The sequence below is a fragment of the Eleutherodactylus coqui genome, chromosome 12, assembly GCF_035609145.1.
Source record: "Eleutherodactylus coqui strain aEleCoq1 chromosome 12, aEleCoq1.hap1, whole genome shotgun sequence".
Classification (NCBI taxonomy): domain Eukaryota; kingdom Metazoa; phylum Chordata; class Amphibia; order Anura; family Eleutherodactylidae; genus Eleutherodactylus; species Eleutherodactylus coqui.
The window spans coordinates 68,949,212-68,973,626 of NC_089848.1; the positions used below are offsets into that span (position 1 = coordinate 68,949,212).

The window sequence follows — 24,415 nt, forward strand, 5'->3', positions numbered from 1 at the left end:
AGAAATTTGAAACCCTTGTTGGAGAAAGAGGAGCTCAGTTGAGTGGTGGCCAGAAACAAAGAATAGCCATAGCCAGAGCTCTGGTACGAAATCCTAAAATACTTCTTCTAGACGAGGCCACCTCTGCTCTGGACACTGGCAGTGAGTCTATCGTACAAGCTGCTCTAGACAAGGTATATACGTTCTTCTGTTATCTGATAATATATCCAAAGGTCATAAGGTTCTCCTAAATGTCTTCTACAGTTATTGCATCAGTTTACAGTATATCATCTGATAAGAATATAACACCCTGTTTTCAGGCCACTGAAGGACGCACTACAATTGTTATCGCTCACCGCCTGAGCACTGTGTGGACCGCAGATTTGATTGTTGTGGTGGAGAAAGGTGCTGTAGCTGAGCAAGGAACACATTCTGAATTAATGGAGAAAAAGGGAATATATTATTCACTTGCAACAGCGCAGGTATGTTTACTGTATTACAATAAAAAATCATTGAGGCAGATTGACAAATGCAGCCTAATACTTAGACAGTGCAAGCTTAGACAAGACCATCTTTAAATGCACAAGTTGTACCACAGGGACTTTACTGAACAATAAATCTGTTACATTTTTATACTGTCTGGTCTAACCTGATATAGTCTGTAACTTGGTGTAATTTACAACAAAAAGTGCAAGAAAAATTTGGTGCAATTTTTGGCTCATTTAGGCCACACACCATTTTCCACAAAGCCATGCACCTTTGTCAGACATGTCGAAAAAAGTGTCCAAAAGTATCTGAAACACATCAGAAATGTGATGCAAAGTATGTTAGACACTTTTGTGCAATTTGCACCAGAAACCTTCAAATTCGCAATAGTAAATCTGACATGTTGAGTACAATTTTCTGTCTAAACATGTTTCCCTTACAATCTTATCTTGGCATCTATTGTTCATAAACCAAACACTTTGTAAAGGCCTCAATAGCCCTTTGATTCCATTTAACATATCATTTACTCACTTCTTGGGTCAAGGGATACACATACCCATATGTAGGTCATTTTTAAATGGCTGCATTTGTACCAGATTGTTTCTCTTCATATTTTACATTGCAAAATACAGGTCTGGATTTGACAGGAGAAAAAAACAACTTTCCAAAATATCTTCTGGGATCTGTTCTTGATTATCTCATATAAAAAGTCAATTCAAAAACATACCGCTCACATAACACATTTTTTAGGATAGCAAAGATACCCCATAACAGAGAAGTTCTTCTGTTCTTTATGGTTGAGCAGAACACTCATGCCTGATCCCTTTCCTAAGAAAGACGGCTATGGCCGCCTGCACACGAGCGGAAATCCCGCCGCGGGATTTCCGCCGCTCAAAGTTTGCATAGGAGTGCATTAAAATACGCACTCCTATGCAGACGGCCGCGGTTTGGCCGCGCGAAATCTCTCGCGGCAAACAAACCGCGGCATGTCCTAATTTTCTGCGGGGCACGCACTCACCTGGCCGCCGGCTCCGGTCTGCGCATGCGCCGGCTGCGCGGCAGCCGGCACATGAAAGAGCCGGGGCCGCCAGGCGCGGGTGAGTACGCGCTCGTCCTTGCAGGCGCTCGGGTCGGATCGCGCGGCGAGAATTCTCGCTGCCGGATCCGACCCGCTCGTCTGCAGGCGGCCTAAGTCATATGAATTTCCCCTGGGATCCACATATCACATACACAGGAGTTATCAGCTGGACATCACTGATCTAATACACTGAAATTACAAGGATAGTTAAAGATATATTTCTAAAGTTCATTTTGCATCTTATAATCAGTTGACACCCTGTGGTTTTTGGTCAAGTGTGCATGCTTTTATCTACTCTATCAGTTGTAAACTAATGAATGGTGACAATGATTTCACAGTGGAGGGGGGAAAGAGACTTGTTATTTGAATAGCGCCAACTTTTTCCGCAGCTTTGAGGTAATTTTTTATTATTTTTGGGGTATTCATTTTACCGACTTCGGAAGAATGGAAGGCTGAGTCGACCTTGAGCTGGCTACCTGAACCATGCAGAGATTGAGCTCGCAACCTTCAGGCCGTGAGCGAGAGCTTAGGACTGCATTCTCTACTTTAACACTCTGTGCCACACAAAGCTCCATAGTGTTTTATTATCATTAATCTACACTAATCTAAGTTCTCTCATAGGATCTATGAAACAACCCATAATTAACCAGTGGTATACTCCATTTAGGCATGTTCTCCTTCGCAATTCATTCTTAGAGCCCTTCTACATGGACTGATAATTTGTTGAGTGTAAATGTATTCCCCGACTGAACGACAAACAAGATTTAATACACTTCTTGTTCATCGTTCAGTTTCTGCATTCAAAAAGCAGAACGACGGATCGGTCCGTGGAAACAGGCAGTTGTTTACTTACAAATGACTGCCTGTTTACAGTAAATGGAGGCGGGCGGGCTGGAATGATTCCCAATTCCATTCACTAGCAATGCTCATTCCTGTGTAAAAGCAAAGGAGCAATTATCTCTGGGATGACCTGTTGGGCATCTGTGCCTGACAGGTCATCCCATTTAAAAGAGTCCTTAGGGGCTATTAACACTTCATATTTTCCTCTATCCCCAAATTTTGTCTTGGGGCTACATCTAAATCCCCAGAAAGAGTATCCAGACGGAACCCTAGACTCAAATAAGGTCTCCTTTTGAGCGTCTTTCTATGCATTACCAGAATTTGTGCCAGAGAGAATAATATGGTCAACTGCAATAAACAAATGAAAGGCTGCTTAAATTTAGACTATGGTTCTGCCCTAGGGTTTCCTCTAAATCCTGTTTTTAGACATTCAGACAAAACACAGGAATGGAAGCCGAGCACGAAAGGAAAAATGAAGTACGAGTGGTGCCTTACTTGTAAAGACATAAAAACCTAAGTGATTTATAAAATACTAAAGAAGTAAATAAAAGAATATAAAAATATAATCCATCTGTCATGAAAAACTTCATATTTCATATTGTAAATGCAGCAATAAAACTATATGGAATTAGTATAACTTTTCCCATTTCTCATGGGTCGGGTCATGCTGTAGAATGAACCTTACAAAATAATCTTGTGCCCTTAATCTTGTTTTTTCTTTTAGACTATAAAACTAGCAGAAGACACAGAAACTGAAGAAAATGACCAAGCGACGCCGGGTAAACCACCTCTAGTACAGAGATTATATTCTAACTTGTCTAATGGAAAATTTTCTATGTCGGAAAAAGACGATGAAGAAGACAAAGAGGAGGAAACCAAAGAGGTAAAGAGTAGAGATGAGCGAGCACCAAAATGCTCGGGTGCTCGTTACTCGAGACGAACTTTTCGCGATGCTCGAGGGTTCGTTTCGAGTAACGAACCCCATTGAAGTCAATGGGCGACCCGAGCATTTTTGTATATCGCCGATGCTCGCTAAGGTTTTCATTTGTGAAAATCTGGGAAATTCAAGAAAGTGATGGGAACAACACAGAAACGGATAGGGCAGGGGAGGGGCTACATGTTGGGCTGCATCTCAAGTTCCAAGGTCCCACTATTAAGCCACAATAGCGGCAAGAGTGGGCCCCACCCCCTCCCAACAATTTTTACTTCTGAAAAACCCTCATTAGCAAGGCATACCTTCGCAAAGCACCACACTACCTCCAACAAAGCACAATCACTGCCTGCATGACATTCCGCTGCCACTTCTCCTGGGTTACATGCTGCCCAACCCCCTCCCCCCCCCCCCCGCACGACCCAGTGTCCACAGCGCACACCAAAGTGTCACTGCGCAGCCTTCAGCTGCCCTCATGCCACATGCTGGCCTCATAGCCACACCATCCTCATGTCAATTTATAAGAGGAACCGCAGGCACACACTGCAGCGGGTTGGCACGGCCAGGCAGCGACCCTCTTTAAAAGGGGCGGGGCGATAGCCCACAATGCTGTACAGAAGCAATGAGAAATCCATTCCTGTGCCACCTCTATCAGGAGCTGCACACGTGGGCATAGCAATGGGGAACCCATGTGCCACACACTATTCATTCTGTCAAGGTGTCTGCATGCCCCAGTCATAGAGGAGGATGAATATAATACACAGATTGATGAAGCTAAAAGGTCCCCGTTTTTTATGGTGATAGAGAACGATGCTTCCATCCGTGGGTGCAGCCTACGTATTGTTTAGGTATCGCTGCTGTCCGCTGGGGGAGAAAAGAAGTCTGGGGAAATCCAGGCTTTATTCATCTTTATGATTGTAAGCCTGTCGGCACTGTCAGTTGACAGGTGGGTACGCTTATCAGTGATGATTCCCCCAGCCGCACTAAACACCCTCTCTGACAAGACGCTAGCCGCAGGACAAGCAAGCACCTCCAGGGCATACAGAGCGAGTTCAGGCCACGTGTCCAGCTTCGACACCCAGTAGTTGTAGGGGGCAGAGGCGTCACGGAGGACGGTCGTGCGATCGGCTACGTACTCCCTCACCATCCTTTTACAGTGCTCCCGCCGACTCAGCCTTGACTGGGGAGCTGTGACAAAGTCTTGCTGGGGAGCCATAAAGCTGTCAAAGGCCTTAGAGAGTGTTCCCCTGCCTGTGCTGTACATGCTGCCTGATCTCCGCGCCTCCCCTGCTACCTGGCCCTCGGAACTGAGCCTTCTGCCACTAGCGCTGTCGGATGGGAATTTTACCATCAGTTTGTCCACCAGGGTCCTGTGGTATAGCATCACTCTCGAACCCCTTTCCTCTTTGGGTATGAGAGTGGAAAGGTTCTCCTTATACCGTGGGTCGAGCAGTGTGTACACCCAGTAATCCGTAGTGGCCAGAATGCGTGTAACACGAGGGTCACGAGAAAGGCATCCTAACATGAAGTCAGCCATGTGTGCCAGGGTACCTGTACGGAACACATGGCTGTCCTCACTAGGAAGATCATTTTCAGGATCCTCCTCCTCCTCCTCCTCAGGCCATACACGCTGAAAGGATGACAGGCAAGCAGCATGGGTACCCTCAGCAGTGGGCCAAGCTGTCTCTTCCCCCTCCTCCTCATGCTCCTCCCCCTCCTCCTCCTCCTCTTCAACTCGCTGAGATATAGACATGAGGGTGCTCTGACTATCCAGCGACATACTGTCTTCCCCCGCCTCCTTTTCCGAGCGCAAAGCGTCTGCCTTTATGCTTTGCAGGAAACTTCTCAAGAGGCATAGCAGAGGAATGGTGACGCTAATGATTGCAGCATCGCCGCTCACCATCTGGGTAGACTCCTCAAAGTTTCCAAGGACCTGGCAGATGTCTGCCAACCAGGCCCACTCTTCTGTAAAGAATTAGGAGGCTGACTCCCACTACGCGGCCCATGTTGGAGTTGGTATTCCACTATAGCTCTACGCTGCTCATGGAGCCTGGCCAACATGTGGAGTGTAGAGTTCCACCGTGTGGGCACGTCGCACAGCACTCGGTGCACCGGCAGATTAAACCGATGTTGCAGGGTGCGCAGGGTGGCAGCGTCCGTCTTGGACTTGCGGAAATGTGCGCAGAGCCGGCGCACCTTTCCGAGCAGGTCTGACAAGCGTGGGTAGCTTTTCAGAAAGCTCTGAACCACCAGATTAAAGACATGGGCTAGGCATGGCACGTGCGTGAGGCTGCTGAGCTGCAGAGCCGCCACCAGGTTACGGCCGTTGTCACACACGACCATGCCCGGTGGGAGGCTCAGCGGCGAAAGCCAGCGGTCGGTCTGCTCTGTCAGACCCTGCAGCAGTTCGTGGGCCGTGTGCCTCTTCTCTCCTAAGCTGAGTAGTTTCAGCACGGCCTGCTGTCGCTTGCCCACCACTGTGCTGCCACGCCGCGCGACACCGACTGCTGGCGACGTGCTGCTGCTGACACATCTTGATTGCGAGACAGAGGTTGCGTAGGAGGAGGAGGAGGATGGTGGTGTAGTGGAGGAAGCATACACCACCGCAGATACCAGCAACGAGCTGGGGCCCGCAATTCTGGGGGTGGGTAGGACGTGAGCGGTCCCAGGCTCTGACTCGGTCCCAGCCTCCACTAAATTCACCCAATGTGCCGTCAGGGAGATATAGTGGCCCTGCCCGCCTGTGCTTGTCCACGTGTCTGTTGTTAAGTGGACCTTGGCAGTAACCGCGTTGGTGAGGGCGCGTACAATGTTGCGGGAGACGTGGTCGTGCAGGGCTGGGACGGCACATCGGGAAAAGTAGTGGCGACTGGGAACCTAGTAGCGAGGGGCCGCCATCATGTTTTTGAAAGCCTCCGTTTCCACAAGCCTATACGGCAGCATCTCCAGGCTGATAAATTTGGCTATGTGCACATTTAACGCTTGAGCATGCGGGTACGTGGCGGCGTACTTGCGCTTGCGCTCAAACAGTTGCGCTAGCGACAGCTGGGCGCTGCGCTGAGAGACATTGCTGGATGGGGCCGAGGACAGCGGAGGTGAGGGTGTGGGTGCAGGCCAGGAGACGGTAGTGCCTGTGTCCTCAGAGCGGGGTTGGATCTCAGTGGCAGGTTGGGGCACAGGGGGAGAGGCAGCGGTGCAAACCGGAGGCGGTGAACGGCCTTCGTCCCACCTTGTGGGGTGCTTGGCCATCATATGTCTGCGCATGCTGGTGGTGGTGAGGCTGTTGGTGGTGGCTCCACGGCTGATCTTGGCGTGACAAACCTTGCACACCACAGTTCGTCGGTCGTCTGCACTCTCAGTGAAAAACTGCCACACCTTTGAGCACCTCGGCCTCTGCAGGGTGGCATGGCGCGAGGGGGCGCTTTGGGAAACATTTGGTGGATTATTTGGTCTGGCCCTGCCTCTACCCCTGGCCACAACACTGCCTATTCCAACCTGCCCTGCTGCTGCACTTGCCTCCCCCTCTGAAGACCTGTCCTCAGTAGGCTTAGCAAACCAGGTGGGGTCAGTCACCTCATCGTCCAGCTGCTCTTCCTCCGAATCCTCTGTGCGCTCCTCCCTCGGACTTACTGAAATTACTACTACCTGAGTGATAGACAACTGTGTCTCATCGTCATCGTCCTCCTCACCCACTGAAAGCTCTTGAGACAGTTGCGGAAGTCCCCAGCCTCATCCCCCGGACCCCGGGAACTTTCCAAAGGTTGGGCATCGGTCACGACAAACTCCTCCAGTGGGAGAGGATTCGGAACCATTGCTGCCCATTCTGGGCAGGGGCCCGAGAACAGTTCCTGGGAGTCTGCCTGCTCCTCAGAATGTGTCATTGTAATGGAGTGAGGAGGCTGGGAGGAAGGAGGAGCAGCAGCCAGAGGATTCAGAGTTGCAGCAGTGGACGGCGTAGAAGTCTGGGTGGTCGATAGATTGCTGGATGCACTTTCTGCCATCCACGACAGGACCTGCTCACACTGCTCATTTTCTAATAAAGGTCTACCGCGTGGACCCATTAATTGTGAGATGAATCTGGGGACCCCAGAAACTTGCCTCTCTCCTAATCCCGCAGCAGTCGGCTGCGATACACCTGGACCAGGAGCTCGGCCTGTGCCCACACCCTGACTTGGGCCTCCGCGTCCTCGCCTGCGTCCACGTCCTCTAGGCCTACCCCTACCCCTCAGCATGGTGTATTATGAGTAGAGCAGAAACAGAACGCTGTAATTAAATGTGCCGCTTATTGGCCTGTGGTTGGAGGCTGACTTCGCTTACGGAACGCACAGCAGAGCCAGGAAAGAATTTTGCGCAAGCCTGTAGTGAGACGTAGGTGCGTATGACTGAGCTAGTGGAATTCACAGCACAGAAGCAGTCAAGTGTCCAAAGGCCACTAGTAGGCCTTAAGTATTTCGCTTCTATTTTTTTAAATGCTGAGCTGATACAGCAGACAGATACTGTAGGCAGCGTATATTATGTATACTGTTTCCCTCTGGCGGGATGACGGCGGTGATGTAACGGGCAACGCAGAGCCAGGAAACAATTTTGCGCATGCCTGTAGTGAGACGTAGGTGCGTATGACTCAGCTAGTGGAATTCACAGCGCAGAAGCAGTCAAGTGGCCAAAGGCCACTAGTAGGCCTTAAGTATTTTGCTTCTATTTTTTTAAATGCTGAGCTGATACAGCAGACAGATACTGTAGGCAGCGTATATTATGTATACTGTTTCCCTCTGGCGCTATGACGGCGGTAATGTAACGGAGACAGCAGAGCCAGGGAACAATTTTGCGCAAGCCTGCTGTAACGCTTAGCTGCGTATTAATTAGGACTACTACCCCCAGCAGACACGCAGTACACTGAAGACGGTCACTGGCAGCCCAAATATAGTATTTTTCCCCAATTTGTTTGAAAAAGCCCACTGCCTATATAGCCTGTATATCTCTTTCACCTTTCCCACTGTCCCTGCCTCACCAGTACTGGCCCTATACTATGTAAAATTACTGCAGACTGAGGACGCAATGCTCTGCACGCCCGATATACCAAAAAAAAAAAATTGTGCAACACTGCTAAAAGCAGCCTCAACAGTACTGTACGGTCAGATGTGGCCCTAAGACGGACCGTTGGGGTTCTTGAAGCCTAAAATAACACCTAACACTCTCCCTATAGCAGCAGCATCAGCAGCACTTTCCCTGATCTATGTCAGAATGCATCTGTGGCGAGCCGCGGACGGAGCAGATTTAAATACTCAGGTGACACCTGATCTCCCCAGCCACTCACAGCAGGGGGGTGGTATAGGGCTGGAACATCACAGGAGGAACTTGTAATGCCTTCCATGTCTTTCTATTGGCCAGAAAAGCGTGCAAATGTCTCAGAGATGAAAGTGAAAGTAACTCGAACATCGCGTGGTGCTCGTCTCGAGTAACGAGCATCTCGAACACCCTAATACTCGAACGAGCATCAACCTCGGACGAGTACGCTCGCTCATCTCTAGTAAAGAGATAGAATGGGCTGTAGCTGATGAATGTACTGATAGCACAGCAGGTTTTTATTTGTTCTGCTACATAACTATAACCAAAACTTTCCCCAAACTCCGTGCTGAAAATCCTAGATCTAACAGTCCCACCTGGGCTCAAATGTACCTTTAACACATTAGAAAATACCAATAATATAAATTATACATCATGGTAGATGATGAACCTGTTACAATTTTGGCATTGTAAAAAGGAATTCCAATCAGGTTAAAATATGAATCAACTTTAAAAACTGATTGGATATTTTCTATGCAGACCTATGCCTCTCCATGGTTACAGACTACAAACAAGTTGCGTGTAGTCTGATCCTGCTATCATGTGTTACTCCACTGCTTCTACCCCCTCCACTGCTTCTACCCCCTCATTGCTGACCGACAGGCAGTAGATATAGGGAACTGACAGAACGCAATTAAACATGACTGCAGGATCAGGATGCACAGGGTTTGATTGTCATTTGCAACTATGGAGATACATAGATCCGCATAGCAGCTATATACATAAAATAGTAGAAGATAGTTTTGATCAAGATTACCTGAAAAGATGCTTCATGTTTTTATTTTCGATGCATTGGAGTAATAAAATTACAGTTGAACTAGTGCATTGAGGACAAATCTATCCTAAAAAAAAAAGTTTTGTACCGTATGGAGATCAAACGTTTTTCTTTTTACCTAATGGAGGATATCAGAATGTATCGCACACAATACACTCTTTATTGGTAATTGATGTGTGAAATTATTTGTTCATTTATTTAGATACTATATCATAGCTGTGAGATAATACTAGTGCAGTTTAGGACAGTAGATGCAGAAGAGGTAACAGTCATTAACAATCTGGCCGATTTGGTGAATAATTAGCTTTTAACATAAACAGTAACTGTTTTTTCTTCTTCGCTCTAGGAAAAACTTCCAAACATTTCATTCTTCAAGATATTAAGTCTGAATAAATCAGAGTGGCCGTACATGTTGATTGGAACTCTTGCTGCAGCGCTCAATGGAGCAGTTCACCCAGCTTTCTGTATCATATTTGCTAAAGTTATAGCTGTAAGTATATTATAGGCATAGATTACAACTTCATTTAAATCTATCAGGAAAATGATACCTCCTAGCAGAAATCTGCTTATGCAAACTAATGTTAAGATTTTATTCAAATGTGATATTTTTGACACATTTTTTCGATAAATCACTGCAAAAGCCAAAGCCTTATACAGTGGCATACACAGGAATGTGGGGACCTGATAGTAAAGATAAAAATGGGTCCCTTATGAGGCCTTAGTCAGACGGGAGTTTTTTCGCGCAATTTGCGGATCGCATGACGGATGCGCATCCGCAAATCGCGTGACCGGTGCGCGCAAGTCGCCCGCAAATCGCCCGAAAATCTGCTCCTAGCCGCGTTTCATTAGAAACAGGCCGGAGCTGTCCAGCGCATTGCATTCAATGGAGACGGCAATAGAGCCGCCTCCATTTAAAGCAATGCGCTGCGGGCGAGCCCGGGATGAATTGTTGGTAAGGGCTTAAATATATAAGCCCTTCCCTGCAATTCATCCTAAAATGTGTTAAAATAAAAAAAAAATTGTATACTCACCTTCTCCCAGCAGCCGGAGCTCCGCGCGGCCGTCCTGCAGTGGGTGTGAAGGGGGTGTGAGTCAGACCTGCCCCCTGATTGGCTCAGCGCTGAGCCAATCAGAGGCATGCCTCACTCACACCCATTCATGAATTCATGAATGGATGTGAGTCAGACCTGCCCCTGATTGGCTCAGCGCTGAGAGGCAGCAGTCACTCACCCATTCATGAATTCATGAATGGGTGTGTGAGTGAAACCGGCCTCTGATTGGTCAGGGCTGTGACCAATCAGTGGCAGATCATTCAGCAGGCGGGGATTTTAAAGCCCCGCCGGCTGAATAGTGCCGAGAAGCAGTTCAGGAGAACTGACAGCGGCCGCGGCTGGACTCCGGCTGCAGCGGAAAGGTGAGTATACAATTTTTTTTTATTTTAACACATTTTAGGATGAATTGCAGGGAAGGGCTTATATATTTAACCCCTTCCCGACAATTCCCCCCCCGCGCACGCCGGCAGCCCATTGCTTTCAATGGAGCGGCTGTATTGCCGCTCCATTGAATTCAATGGGCAAACATCGTTCTTCTCTGCCACAGCTGTTACAGCTGTGGCAGAGAAGAATGATTTGTCTTCTATATGTTCTCAATGGGGTCGGCGCTGCTGCCACCGGCCCCATTGAGCACATATACAGAAGAGAACAGGAATCGCAGATCGCAGATAGGTGCGATCTGCGATTTTGTTCTATAATTTATCGCACGAGCGCATAAAAAGCGCTCATGTGTCCGATACCATTGCAAAGCAATGGTTTTATAAAATCGCCGGACGCATGCGCATGCGCAAATCGCGGCTAAAAACGCCCGTCTGACTAAGGCCTGAAGGTGAAAGAAGGGTCTGATGTTTGCTTTCCTCTCCACTCTCTTTCCATGACCCTTAGGATAATTCCCAACCCCTTTATTTTTGAGCAATGTGGTTCTTTTAGGGTGGCTTCACACAAGCGTGTTTTTGTGCGTGCATACGCGTGCACAAAAACACGCTTCTATTAGAACCAATGCATTCCCTATGGTGTGTTCACATGTCTGTGTTTTACAGGTGCGTGCCTGTAAAGATAGGACATGCGTGCCCCATAGGAAATACCTGCATTGTCTTCAATGGAGATGAGGCTACTGCTCAATTGAAGGCAATGGTCGGCTGGCACCCCTGAATTGTTTTTCAGGGAAGGGCTTTACATATAAGATCCTCCCTGAAAAACAAGAATTTTAGTGTTAAAAAAAATACTTACCCGTCTGCCTCTGCCGTGTCCCCGCAGGGATGCAGAACACATCTGCCGCATGTGGCATACGTTTCCTTTATCCCCGCGAGGAAAAATAATTCCCTGCTGCACCTGCCACATCTGTGACAGATGCAGCAAAGGAATTCTTTATCCCTGCATGGAATAAAGAATTCCCTAACACAGCTGTCACAGATGACAGCTGCGCTAGGGGATCCACCTGCCGGCATCCTGTAATTGTTTTTGAGGGAAGGGCTTTAAATATTAGCTCTTCCCTGAAAAACCAAAAAAAAGGGTAATAAAAATAGAAAGACAAAATACTCACCATTCTTCAGCTGCCAGGGCTCAGCCGCGTCCAGCCAGCTCTTCTCCTGCACTGCTCTGAGGAGTATTTTGCAGGCGGGGATTTAAAATCCTCACCTGCTGAATGGGCTGCCTCTGATTGGCTGAGCACTGTGACCAATCAGAGGCAGCTCTCACCTATTGAATGACAGCTGAGAGCTGCCTCTGATTGGTCCCTGCGCTCAGCCAATCAGAGGCAGCCCTCACCTGGCAGCGGTGGACAGGTAAGTATTTTTTTTTTTTTTACACTAAAATTCTTGTTTTTCAGGGAAGTCCAATTCAGGGGTGCCGGCAGACCATTGCCTTCCATGGAGCTGCCGGCAGCAGCCGCGGCTCCATTGATGGCAATGCACGGACCTTCATACATGCGTATTTTTGCACGAACATAGGTGCGCACCTATGTACGCACCTATGTAAGCACAAAAACACACTTGTGTGAAGCCACCCTAAGGGTGGCTTCAGGCGAGCGTGTTTTTTTTTTGTGTGCATACGCACGCACAAAAACACCCGTCTATTGGCCCCAATGCATTCCCTATGGTGTGTGCACATGTCCATGCTTTACAGGCGTGTACCTGCAAAGATAGGACATGTGTGCACCATAGTGAATGCATGCATTGTTTTCAATAGAGCCGCATCTGCTGCCAGCGGCTCCATTGAAAATAATGGTCTGCCGGCACCCCTGCATTGTTTTTCAGGGAAAGGCTTTACATATAAGCTCTTCCCTGAAAAACAAAAATTTTAGTGTAAAAAAAAATAAACCTACCCTCCCCCGCTGCCGTGTCCTCCGCAGGGATGAAGAACACATCTGCCGCATGCGGCAAATGTTTCCTTCATCCCCGCTAGTAAAAAGAATTCCCTGCTGCTGCATCTGTCACATCTGTGAGAGAAGCAGCAGAGGAATTCTTCAATTCTCTACCGCAGCTGGCACCCCGTCAATGGATTTCAGGGAAGGGCTTTAAATATAAGCCCTTCCCTGAAAATCCAGTAAAAGTGCTGTAAAAAACAAAAAAAATACATACTCACCTTGCTTCAGCTGCCGGGGCTCAGCCACGTCTTCTCCTGCTGCCCCCTGCTCTGTAGTGCCGATCTATCAGCAGCTGGGGATTTAAATGAGGTGCTCAGCCAATCACAGGCAGCTTTCGTCCGTCATTCATTCGGCAGCTGTGTTCTTCATCCCCGCGGGGGAGACGGCAGCGGCAGAGGGTACGTTTTTTGGGGTTTTTTTACACTAAAATTTTTGTTTTTCAGTGAAGGGTTTATATGTAAAGCCCTTCCGTGAAAAACAATGCATGGGTGCCGGCAGACCATCGTTTTCAATGGAGCCGCCGGCAGCAGCCACGGCTCCATCGAAAACAATGCACGGACCTGCATTCACGAGTGGTTTTGCACGTACAGGGGTGCGCATTTATGTACGCACCTATGTACGCACAAAAACATGCTCGTGTGAAGCCACCCTAAGAGAGGAAAGTCCTATATTAGTTCTAGCCATCCAGTAGAAAAGGGGATGCAACCAAATATCACTGTGCCCCCTCTCTCCGTGTGCCCCATAGCAGCTACATGGTCTGTCCTCATGGTATGTATGCCCTTGGCTTTATGCTATATTTCTGAATTATTATTTCTAACAATTATTTAGTTAATGAACAAATTACTGAGCAAAAATTGCAGAATTCATAAATTAGGCCTCGTTCACACTCACATGTCAAAACAGTTGTCAACGAAGCTCTATGCAGCATTGGCCTGCCGGCAACCCCTGCAGTGACTTTCAAGGAAGGGCTTTAAATATAAGCTCTTCCCTGAAAATCATCCCTAGCATGTGTAAAAAAATATATGTATACTCACCTCTCCACCGCTGTCAGGGCTCAGGCACATCTAGACACTTGTCATCCCGGCACTGTAATGAAGTACTTTCAGCCAATCACAGGCAGCGCTCAGCCATTCATTGAACGACAGCTGAGCGCTCCCTGTGATGGGTCACAGTGAATTCAATAAATGGCAGAGCGCTGCCTGTGATTGGCTGAGGGCTGTGACCCATCACAGGCAGCGCTTATCGGTCATTCAACGAATGGCTGAGTGCTGCCTGTGATTGGCTGAGTGCTCATCCAATCAGATGCAGCCCTTTCAGTAGGCAGGGATTTTAAATCTCTGCCTGCTGAAAGAACTTAATTACAGTGTCTGCGACCAAGCGGCTAGACGCGCATGAGCCTCGGCAGCGGCAGACAGGTGAGTATATATATATTTTTATTTTTTACTACAGCTAGGGATGATTTTCAGGGAAGAGCTTATATTTAAAGCCCTTACCCTGCAAAATCACCGAGGGGGTTCCGGCAGAGGCATCTCCATTGAAATCAATAGCAGAGCTTTGCGTGACTCTGCCATAGCTGTTACAACTGTGACAACTGTGGCAAGGTGTTCTTTACTCCGCGCCAGGAGTCCCCTTGTCACTGAACACTGTGACAGTGCTGTTACGTGTTCAGTGATGAGGGGACTTCCCGCGGGAATATTTAAACGCAGCATGGACCTATGGTGCACGCATGTCCTATGTTTTGCAGATGCGCGCGTTTGCACGCCTGTAAAAAACAGACATATGATAATACCATAGGAAACCAATGGTTCTGATAGATGAGCTGTTTTGCACGGACGTATGTAGGTGCAGAACATCACTTGTCTGAATGAGCCCTTAGGCTGCATTCACATTGGTGCTTTCTGTTTTCTGACTTTAATTAAGTCCATTTGGTTTCCAACATTTTACAGGATAAAATAAGGCAGCACTGACACTGATGTGAATGAGCCCTAAATTAGTTGTAACTAGAATTTCAGTATCTATCATGACTATATATCATTTTAATATAACTGTTTCTTTTTTCATAGGTTTTTACAATTAATGAAGATGAGACTATACGACGTGAAATGGATATTTATTCTATTGTATTTGCTGTTATCGCCTTGGTTTCTTTCTTTTCACTTTTTCTACAGGTTAGTCAACTCTAAAATCTATGTATAGATTATATGTATATTTTAAGCTTCAGGCCCATGCATTAGGCTATATAACAGATGAGCGTAGTAGCCTGGCATGGATATATTCCAGTGTTGGCGAACCTATGGCACGCATGCCAGATGCGGCACGCAGAGCCCTCCATACTGGTACACGTCGCCGTCGGCCACTCACCACAATAGTGAATACTGGCAGGGGCCACTGCTTCCCTGCCGGCATTCACTCAACAGCGCTACTACCGGCACTGATCCCGGCACACACTGTGACGTCAGTGTGCAGCCGGGATCCTCCTTCCCCCTCCCCCAATGTCTCCTACTTGGTTCTGCGAGAGTAGGAGTAGGAGCCGTCCGGCAGCAGACTGACGTCAGTGTGCACCTGCGATCAGCACTGTTGGAGCACGCGCCAGGCAGAGGAGGAGCGGCGCTTCCATGAGGAGGAGGGGATACGTATGTGGGTCTCATGGGTGAATGGGGGGCCACTGTGGGGTGTCACTATTAAACTGGGGCCACTGTGGGGTGTCACTTTTACTACTGGGGGCCGCTGTGGAGTGTCACTATTATTACTGGGGGCCACTGTGGGGTGTCACAATTACTACTAGGGGCCGTTGTGGGGTGGCACTATTACTGGGGGCCGCTGTGTGGTGGGACTATTATTACTTTGGGCCGCTGTAGGATATCACTATTATTACTGGGGGCCACTGTGGGATGTCACTATTATTACTGCGGGTCGCTTTGGGGTGTCACTATTATTACTGGGGGCCGCTGTGGGGTGTCACTATTATTACTGCTAGCCGCTGTGGGGGGTCACAATTATTACTGATGGCTGCTGTGGGGGGTCACTGTGATACTGGGGGCCACTGTGGGGCGGGGTCACTGACATACTGGAGGCCGCTGTGTGGGGGGGTCACTGTGATACTGGGGGCCACTGTGGGGGGAGGAGTCATTGTGACACTGCGGGCTGCTGCGTCCAAAAAGCAGTCAAAATCTGCACGCTGTCTATTTTAAAGCGGCCCTGTCCTTTTTAGAACGACGGGGGTAAAATCATACGTTGTGATCAGCACCGCCCCCTGACATGCTGGCACTTTGCAGTAAATTAGTGGGTTTTGGGTAGCAGTTTGGGCACTCGGTCTCTATAGGGTTCGGCATCACTGGTATGTTCTGTAGCTCCATCGGCCTCTGATTTCATTATGAGTCACATAAAGGTATTGTTGAAAAATTGTGGCCTGTTCCAGGATCAATATCAAGAATAATGAAGGGATTCTGTCTTCCACCATATAGGATCAATGCAAGCAACAGTGGCCTGTGTATGAGCCCTTGATGTTTTAATTAAACGTAAGAAAATAGGCACCCACTGTCCATCAAAATTAAAGGGTTTTCCAGCCTAATACTACTCATGACCTGTCCCCAAAATAGGTCATCAGCTTGGGTCCCCAGCCTATCAGATGATCGTGTGTCCACTGTAAGCATCACTACAAGCTGAGGTAGCGGCACTGACAGTGGGCACCCAATCAGCTGTTCAGCCGAGGTCCCTAGCGGCGGACCCTAGCTGATTAACTATTGATGACCTATCCCGAGGAGAGGTCATGAATAGTTTTTCCCTGGAAAACCTCTTAATTTATGTATACAAAAAATGTCCTTTTCAGACACATTTTTGTATCTATAAAGTTTTATATTCACAGATTCAAAGAGATTGTCTCTCCAACTTCCTGTGATCTGCTGTTATCGCCAGGGAAAGCCACCTCTACAGTAGCTAAACATTTTCCCTGGTGCCGTTGATATGTAATGATTGGCCGACCATGGAATGCATGGACAGACCAGGTCCACCAGAGAAGGAGCTGCCAGTACAGAGCAGATCTTCATTCTATCTCATGGTGGGGAGTTCTGAGCATAGAACCCCACTATAATATCAAATTAATATGATATGTGACTATAAAATAATAGTTGCCAACTGAAGGCATTGTTTATACTGTTTTATGCTATTTATTGTCCTGTATACAGTAGTTATAACAGATTATGTACTTTTTTTATTAGGGTTTCATGTTTGGAAGATCAGGGGAAGTTCTTACCATGCGGCTTAGACAAATGGCATTTAAATCTATGCTGCGTCAGGTTAGTTTGAGAAGGAATACTACCTAATGTTGTGAGTCTTGTGTTTATATGTGGTTATTAGATATGCAATATGTTGTCTTTTTGTACTCTAAAGGAAATGTCATGGTTTGATGACAAGAAAAACAGCACAGGAGCTTTAACAACCAGACTTGCCACAGATGCTTCTCAGATACATACTGTAAGTAGACATGGCCATTCAATGAATTTGAAATTTAGTTTTATAAATGATTGACTGTTCTAAAAACTATTTTTTACCATAAAGCATTCAAAATACATATCAAAGTTTGCAATTGGCAGCAAAGGAAACCAAAACCCAGATTTAGATAAGACCATGAGTGTTACACCCATTACACTTTTAGGGTGCACCTTTTAAAGCTCCTGGGTCCAAATGCAAAGTCTATAAAAAGCCCTTCCACCTACCTTGTGCCACTTATACTACTAGTGCTTCTTATGTGGCAGGGGGTTCTTTAGGTCCATCAAGGGCCATCAGCCTTCTTGGGCGCAACCTGACCCTTGAAGGATTTGTGGTGATATGATGGAGCTTGTCTGTGGGAACAATATTATTAGGAGTGCAGGACAGGAGCAGTGAAATGAGGGCCTACCAATTGTCAGATAAAGTCAGGGAGAACTTTAACAATAGTCTTGGTGCAGCTGTATCCATCTGTAGGACAAATTCCATGCTGACTCATATTAGATGCTCCAGAAAGCACAACTTTATTGCAAACGAGTAACAGTTCCAATTAACGAACTCTGATGCTTGTATAACAACACTGCTACAGCCAGGCAGGTAGGAGGTTATGCCAGCAAGGTAGAAAGTAGAGGTGGTAGGGTACATACCGACTTCTATAACTTGTCATGGGCATTATACTGTATCGAATGTGAAGTTTTTCTCCTGTTCAAGAGTATTTTCCCACCAAGTGTGAGAGAAACCATCACATTTATAGTACCTCCTCTAGAGACTGTAACCATTATGCTTATATACTATGTAAAATTACAGTAACTGGTAAGAGTGCTGTGCCTTTGTGTAAGAAACTACGTAGTTTTGTCTAAACCAAAAAGAGCTTGTAACATTCTAGTGGGGCATAGTAATGCCCCCCTTTCAAATATATGTGAAGCCCCCAGAGATCATCTCACGGTAAAGATGACATATGTAGTCAATAACACATACAAGTACGTATTTTTATAGGAATATTGTAGATATTCCCATAGCAGATTTTTTTTGAAGTCTATACAAATCAGTAAATGCTTTTCATTGGATGAAATACTTTGGATAATGGTTCCAGACGAGGTTATCCAATACAGAATAGTAATATTGTTATAAACCTACTAGATAGGATTTAAATTTCATTTAGAATTTTTGTTTGTGAATTCCATTTTATTCAGGCAACTGGCTCCAGACTTGGGCTGATCACTCAAGGCTTTTCCACAATGGGAGTAGGAATCGTTATCTCTTTAATTTTTGGATGGGAAATGACATTGCTGGTTCTAGCCCTGACTCCTGTTCTTGTGGTCACTGGACTTCTTGAGACCAGAGCACTAACTGGCTTCGCTAATCGAGATAAAAAGCAGCTCCAACAGGCTGGGAAGGTAATTATTCCAGGCTACATTAAAATGAATGCTGCATGTAAACTGCAATATAGGACTAATACTTACTTATATACTGTATGTTATATTATCGTTTCTGTTGGCCGATGCCAAACTTCTATTTCCTCCTCTTTGGAAGACTTTATAATGTCCTTCTGTGAATAACTAGTTGATGAAGGTAGACCAGTTACATCTCATTGAAGAGGCAGCTGCCCTTGCAGACCATTCTTTCACGCATTTTTATCTGATCTGGGGTGCCTTGCGCAAATTTTGTATCTTTACAGAGTAGCTCTCATGGATATCTATGACTTCCTGCAGAATAAGTTGGCGCTATACAAATAAAGATTATTATTATTACTTCCTGATTCTCTAGCCTCGTCCAACACTATTAGGCCATTCTAACCCCTCTTGGTTATTTCAGGATATGTGGTGCACTCAAATCATACTTCCGTCAATTTACCTAATTATTTCACTACCTGCTGTCCCCTATGCCTATTATTCACAGTTCTAAGTACTCTTATATTTCTATGCTCATAGGCACATTTCAATACCAACTATTCCATGTTTATTTAAATATTTGGGTTTTTTTTCAAATATGTACCACAGCTTAGATCCCCACTAAACAGCTGATTCTGGTACCGCTGTTGCTTTGGTCAGTGGAGGAAGCAAAAAGCACTGGCATAATGCTGCTGCAAGGGTTGGTATTGTAGGCACAGAACCCATTGAATTCAGCCAGAGTGTGCTGCAATACCAACCCAGGTAACTGCGCTACGGTCAGTTCTTTCTGCTTCCTCCCCTGACCATGGTGACAGCGGTGCCAAGAATCAGCTAAACGTCGGGGAACTGAGTTGTTAGTCTCTGCTTATCACCTTTTGATGACCCAATGGTCATCTATACAACAAAGTTAACAAAGTCCTGGAATACCCCTTTAAAGAGTGATTCAAGATAAATACTTTAAAAGGGTTTTTCCATCACAGGAAGGGATCGCTAGGATATGCCATCACCCTGATTACAGGGTGGGGGCAACTGAAAGGACCTTCACTAATTCAAAAAAAGAATAGGGTATAACTCTTTCATCCCTGTGGCCCTTTCATAGTTAATTCCTGCACAGTGTTGCTCCTACACATCCACTGTGCACAAGTAATTAACAATGCTGCGATTCCTTGCACAGCAAGTTGGTGGACTGGAATAGATCTCTGAAGAAGCTGCAGGGCTAATTTAACATTGTGGTTCCTTCATTCTCGGTATCTTGGGTCTCCCAGTATCAGAAAGTGACAGTATATCTTATCAATTTGCCATCGCATTCTGTGATGGGAAATCCATTTTACTACCATATTGTTCTTAGTTAAATCCTTAAGATAGGTCATCAATGGTTAATTGCGGGAGGCCCGCCGCATGGGATCCCCAGTGATCATCTGATCTCCTGCCCGACGGTCAGTGCAATGGACCGGATGTGTGTCATAGTAGGCAGCAGCAAAAGTGCCCTAGCTGACTTCAGTAACATTCAAATTAATAGCCACAGAAGCTGGTTATTACTTTCTGCATTTCCGCCTCCAACACCGGGGTCAGATACGAAAGTGTAATAGCCATTTCAGCTCTTATTGATGAAGTCAGCTAGGCCTCTTTTGGTGCCGTTTACTATGATGCACATCCAGCCCACCGCACTGACAGCCAACCGGGTGATCACGTGATCGACGGGGATCCTATGTGGTGGGTCCCTGGCATTTAACTATTGATGACCTATCCTTAGGATAGGTCATCAATTTTTTTTTTGCCAAGAATTCTCCTTTAATGTTTCCACATACGTTTAGTTTATATTGTGATATATAAAACCCAGAGCACTAACTTATGGATGTGCACGAATGTTTTTGAGAGCGTACTGATGAATATGGCAAATAGAAGACAATTTCTTATTTCATTAACCGGAAATATATTGTCATGCATAAATCTTTTTCTGTTCTTGCTAAATTTAATAGATCGCAACTGAAGCAGTGGACAACATTCGGACAGTGGCATCATTGACTAGAGAGAAGACGTTTGAAGAAATGTATAGTGACAGCTTACAGAAACCCTACAAGTCAGAAGATATTTACATTATTATTAGATTGTTACATTTAATTTTGTCAGCTTAAAGTTCAGGATTTATTGGACTCTTATTCTATTAACATTGTCTTTAAATTGATATATTTTAGGAACGCTAAGCGCAAGGCTCAGACGTATGGCATCAGTTTTGCATTCAGCCAATCCTTCATCCATTTCACCTATGCTGCCTGCTACCGTTTCGGGGCTTTTTTGATAGAAGTTGAAAGGATGAAACCAGCGGACACAATTCTGTAAGAATTATTATTTGTATGTGTTTATAGTAGAAATCATTAGGATAACTGGCCAATCCTATCTTTTGCTGCTGTATCGTATAGAATTTACAAAAGGCATATTCATCATTGTGCTACGAGTATCCTTGGGGTGTAGAAAACATGCTCTGCCAGTTCGTAATTGCCATGAGCATCTCTGGAACACATGCTCTGGATGCTCATCATTACTGGAGTACACTGCACAGAGCATGCTCAGAGTGTGCTAGCTGTGCTCCATCCAAAAGTAGGGTTGAAAGCAGAGCATCGAAATGTCAGCACCCAGTGCAATAGCTGTGATCCAATTTGTCCTGGACAGACAGTTGTGCAACATTGAGATGGGTGTAGAAGCAGCACAAATGTACCAATCAGAAGTTAATTCTCTGTCTGATGATTATTTAGAAGCATGTATAGACTGATGATAGAAACATGTATAGGTTATAGCATTTTGTAGGTTCACTGCAGAGTTTTTATCTGAACAAGTGAACATTAAAGTTCAGCTTGTTGCTACTGATGGATAAATAATTCAAAATAACTAGGTTTCATCTGCTTCAGACTTCTGGTCACATGATGTGTTATATGGCTGCTGGTACTCAACTTGTTCATCATTGCATCTGCTGGAGCACTCTACACTCCAGCAGGTCACATGATTCACTCTATGATCTCACAGATTACTCTGGGAGTAATCCAAGAGTATAATGACAAATATACCTAAGGGCCCATTTAGACCCAACGATTCTCACAAAAAAAAAAAAAATCGCTCAAACCCGTCTTTTGAGTGAGAATCGTTGGGTCTAACTGCACGGACATCATGCAGTTTTCGTTAACGAGTGATTCATCGTATTCTTTCAGCAAGCTGAAAGAGAACGATGAGCCTTGTCAGTGCTCCGCACTGAGTTCTCAGCGGGATACCGCTGATACTATTTTTTCAGCTGGTATCCCCCTCGGAGAACACAGCCAGAGTATCTCCAGAGCGCTCATGCTATCTTCTGTATACCCCGCTCAAAGCGATCAGCTGGTATACAGCTGAGCTCTCTATGAACACAGCACCTGTATACAGAGGACAAGCGGACCCATTTGTCTTCTGCATACCCCGTTTAGAGAACTCCGCTGTATACTACGACTTTTGAGCGACTTTTGAGCGATCATCTTGCAGTGTAAATGCACACAATGATTATTGCTCAAAAGATGTCTTTTGAGCGACTTTTGAGCGAGAATCGCTGCGTCTAAATGGGCCCTAAAACGTTCAGTGTGAGCAGATCAGATCGGCTGCAGGTAAAGAATAAATTCCGCCCCACGTTGGGCGCCAAGTAACTGTAGGGGGTCTTTTCAAAGGAGACCAAATGCTAATGTTGCCTGGGTCCAAATTGGTATAAGCAATTAACGAGTACTCGTCAGAGAAGACACGCTGACAACACAAACAGTGTGTGATCAATATGGCTTCTGCTTTATTCAAACAAATACATCAGATTATATAGACCATGGACCTCTGTCCAGCCGGACATGCGCATCTCCTCGTCAGCATATTATTACAACAATACATTCTTTCTTAATGAACTACTGCAAAGAGAAAACTTGGAGTCAGGACGTCCTGGGAAGGTACCACAGATAAGCAGAAAAACCTTGAACATTTTCATAGGAGTTAGATAGGGACCAGGTGGCCGGGAAAACTATCTTAACCAAAGCACATTTTGTATTTCAACTAATTATTCGTATTTTGATAGCTTAGCAACTAAATTAACCCCTTACATATTCCCCCATTTGGACATAGGGTCCACCATCATGCTAGGTACTTCACCCGAGTGGTGCCAGCTCCTTCCAGATTCCCTAGAGTCATGTGGTGGTCCCAAAGTCCATCTGGGTTAATAGTTTAGCAAAAGCCTTTTCACTACATTTGTTAACACATGAGATTACTATTTTTATAGCTATACTAGCGTACCCGTCGCGCGTTGCTGCGAAGACAGACATACATACATACATTCGTTTTTATATATCTAGATGACGGCAGCAGCGACCACTGAGATTTTGTAGGCCGCTGCTTCCCCCTTGCAGGCTGAATAAAATAGCCGTTGTGTGGAACATCCAATTTATCCGGCTGCTGTGGCTGGCGTGCTCTAGTATTTATGGTTTCAAGCTGTACGTGTCATTGCATACAGTCTATCAATCTATCTATCTATCAGGGTTATTGCATACAGTCTATCTATCTATCTATCTATCTATCTATCTATCTATCTATCTATGACATCAGGAAATGAGAGAATTAGATTCCGTACGTAAAATTTGAACGCTAATTCTTTGGCGCTTTGAATTGAATAATCGAGTTGGGACCCATTAACTTTTCCTATTTATGACATAATCAATGCTCGTGCCAAATTTCAAGTTTCTATGACATTGGGAAGTGAGAGAATTAAATTCCGTACATAAAATTTGGACGCTAATTCTTTTGCGCTTAGAATTGAATAATCGAGTTGGGATGAGACATAGGGCCTTGCCCATAAGCATTCCCCAACCTCCAAGAACTGAACCTACCTACCTGAATGAGATTTTGTAGGCCGCTGCTCTTCCCCCTTGCAGGCTGAATAAAATAGCCGTTGGGTGGAACATACAATTTATCCGGCTGCTGTGGCTTCTTAGGAAGATATCCTAGTACTTGTTTACCCACTTCCAACTCCAATGGTAATTGGCTGGCGTGCTCTAGTGGTTCCAAGCTGTACGTGTCATAATAGAGCCTTAATGACATCACAATGCAGCTTTATAGAACATGCTGGGGCATGTTCAAGGGCGTCCGATGTTGATGACATCAGTGATGACATCACAATAGCAGGTGGCTTACTTATTCGATCTACGTGGGGGGGTGGTAACTTTCGACGACGCTCGCGCGCGCGCCATTTATCGTAGGATAGTTGTACTATGCCTATAATCTTCCCAGGAGTGTACTCAACAACTTCCCAAAGTTTCATGGCGATCGGATGAATGGTGTAGTAGCGCATAAAGGACAAACAGACACGCACGCACGCACGCATACAGACATACATTCAATTTTATATATATAGATATATGCATAATAAAATCATCACAATTTGTAATATACTTTGTAGAATCCCCATGAACCAACCTCCTAAACCAGAAAACCAATTGGCAGGGTTCAAAGAACTAAATGTGTTACCCCACCAGCTATCTCTGGTTTCTGAGTTTTCATTTGTCCATGCAAACAGTTCTTTCGACAGAACAGGAACAGCCAAGAAAGGAAAACTAGCGGCATCAGGTGTGTGTACAAGTCCAACAGTCTTTCACCTGTGAGGTGTTCAGTCCATCTACCAGTATTTGGTGGTGTCTAAC

The 24,415-nt window shown here is 45.8% G+C and overlaps 1 protein-coding gene across 1 annotated transcript in view; it reads left to right on the top strand.

The window, feature by feature from the left end:
- The window catches only part of LOC136586955 (ATP-binding cassette sub-family B member 5-like), a 47,792-nt gene that overhangs the window by 9,302 nt on the left and 14,075 nt on the right, over positions 1-24,415 (top strand). Inside the window, exons 2-11 of the mRNA XM_066585314.1 lie at positions 3-173; positions 300-461; positions 3,108-3,266; positions 9,779-9,922; positions 14,913-15,017; positions 17,067-17,144; positions 17,239-17,322; positions 18,528-18,731; positions 20,705-20,805; positions 20,921-21,061. Of these exons, the coding sequence (XP_066441411.1) occupies positions 3-173; positions 300-461; positions 3,108-3,266; positions 9,779-9,922; positions 14,913-15,017; positions 17,067-17,144; positions 17,239-17,322; positions 18,528-18,731; positions 20,705-20,805; positions 20,921-21,061 (1,349 nt within the window). The remainder of the gene's footprint in view (positions 1-2; positions 174-299; positions 462-3,107; positions 3,267-9,778; positions 9,923-14,912; positions 15,018-17,066; positions 17,145-17,238; positions 17,323-18,527; positions 18,732-20,704; positions 20,806-20,920; positions 21,062-24,415) is intronic.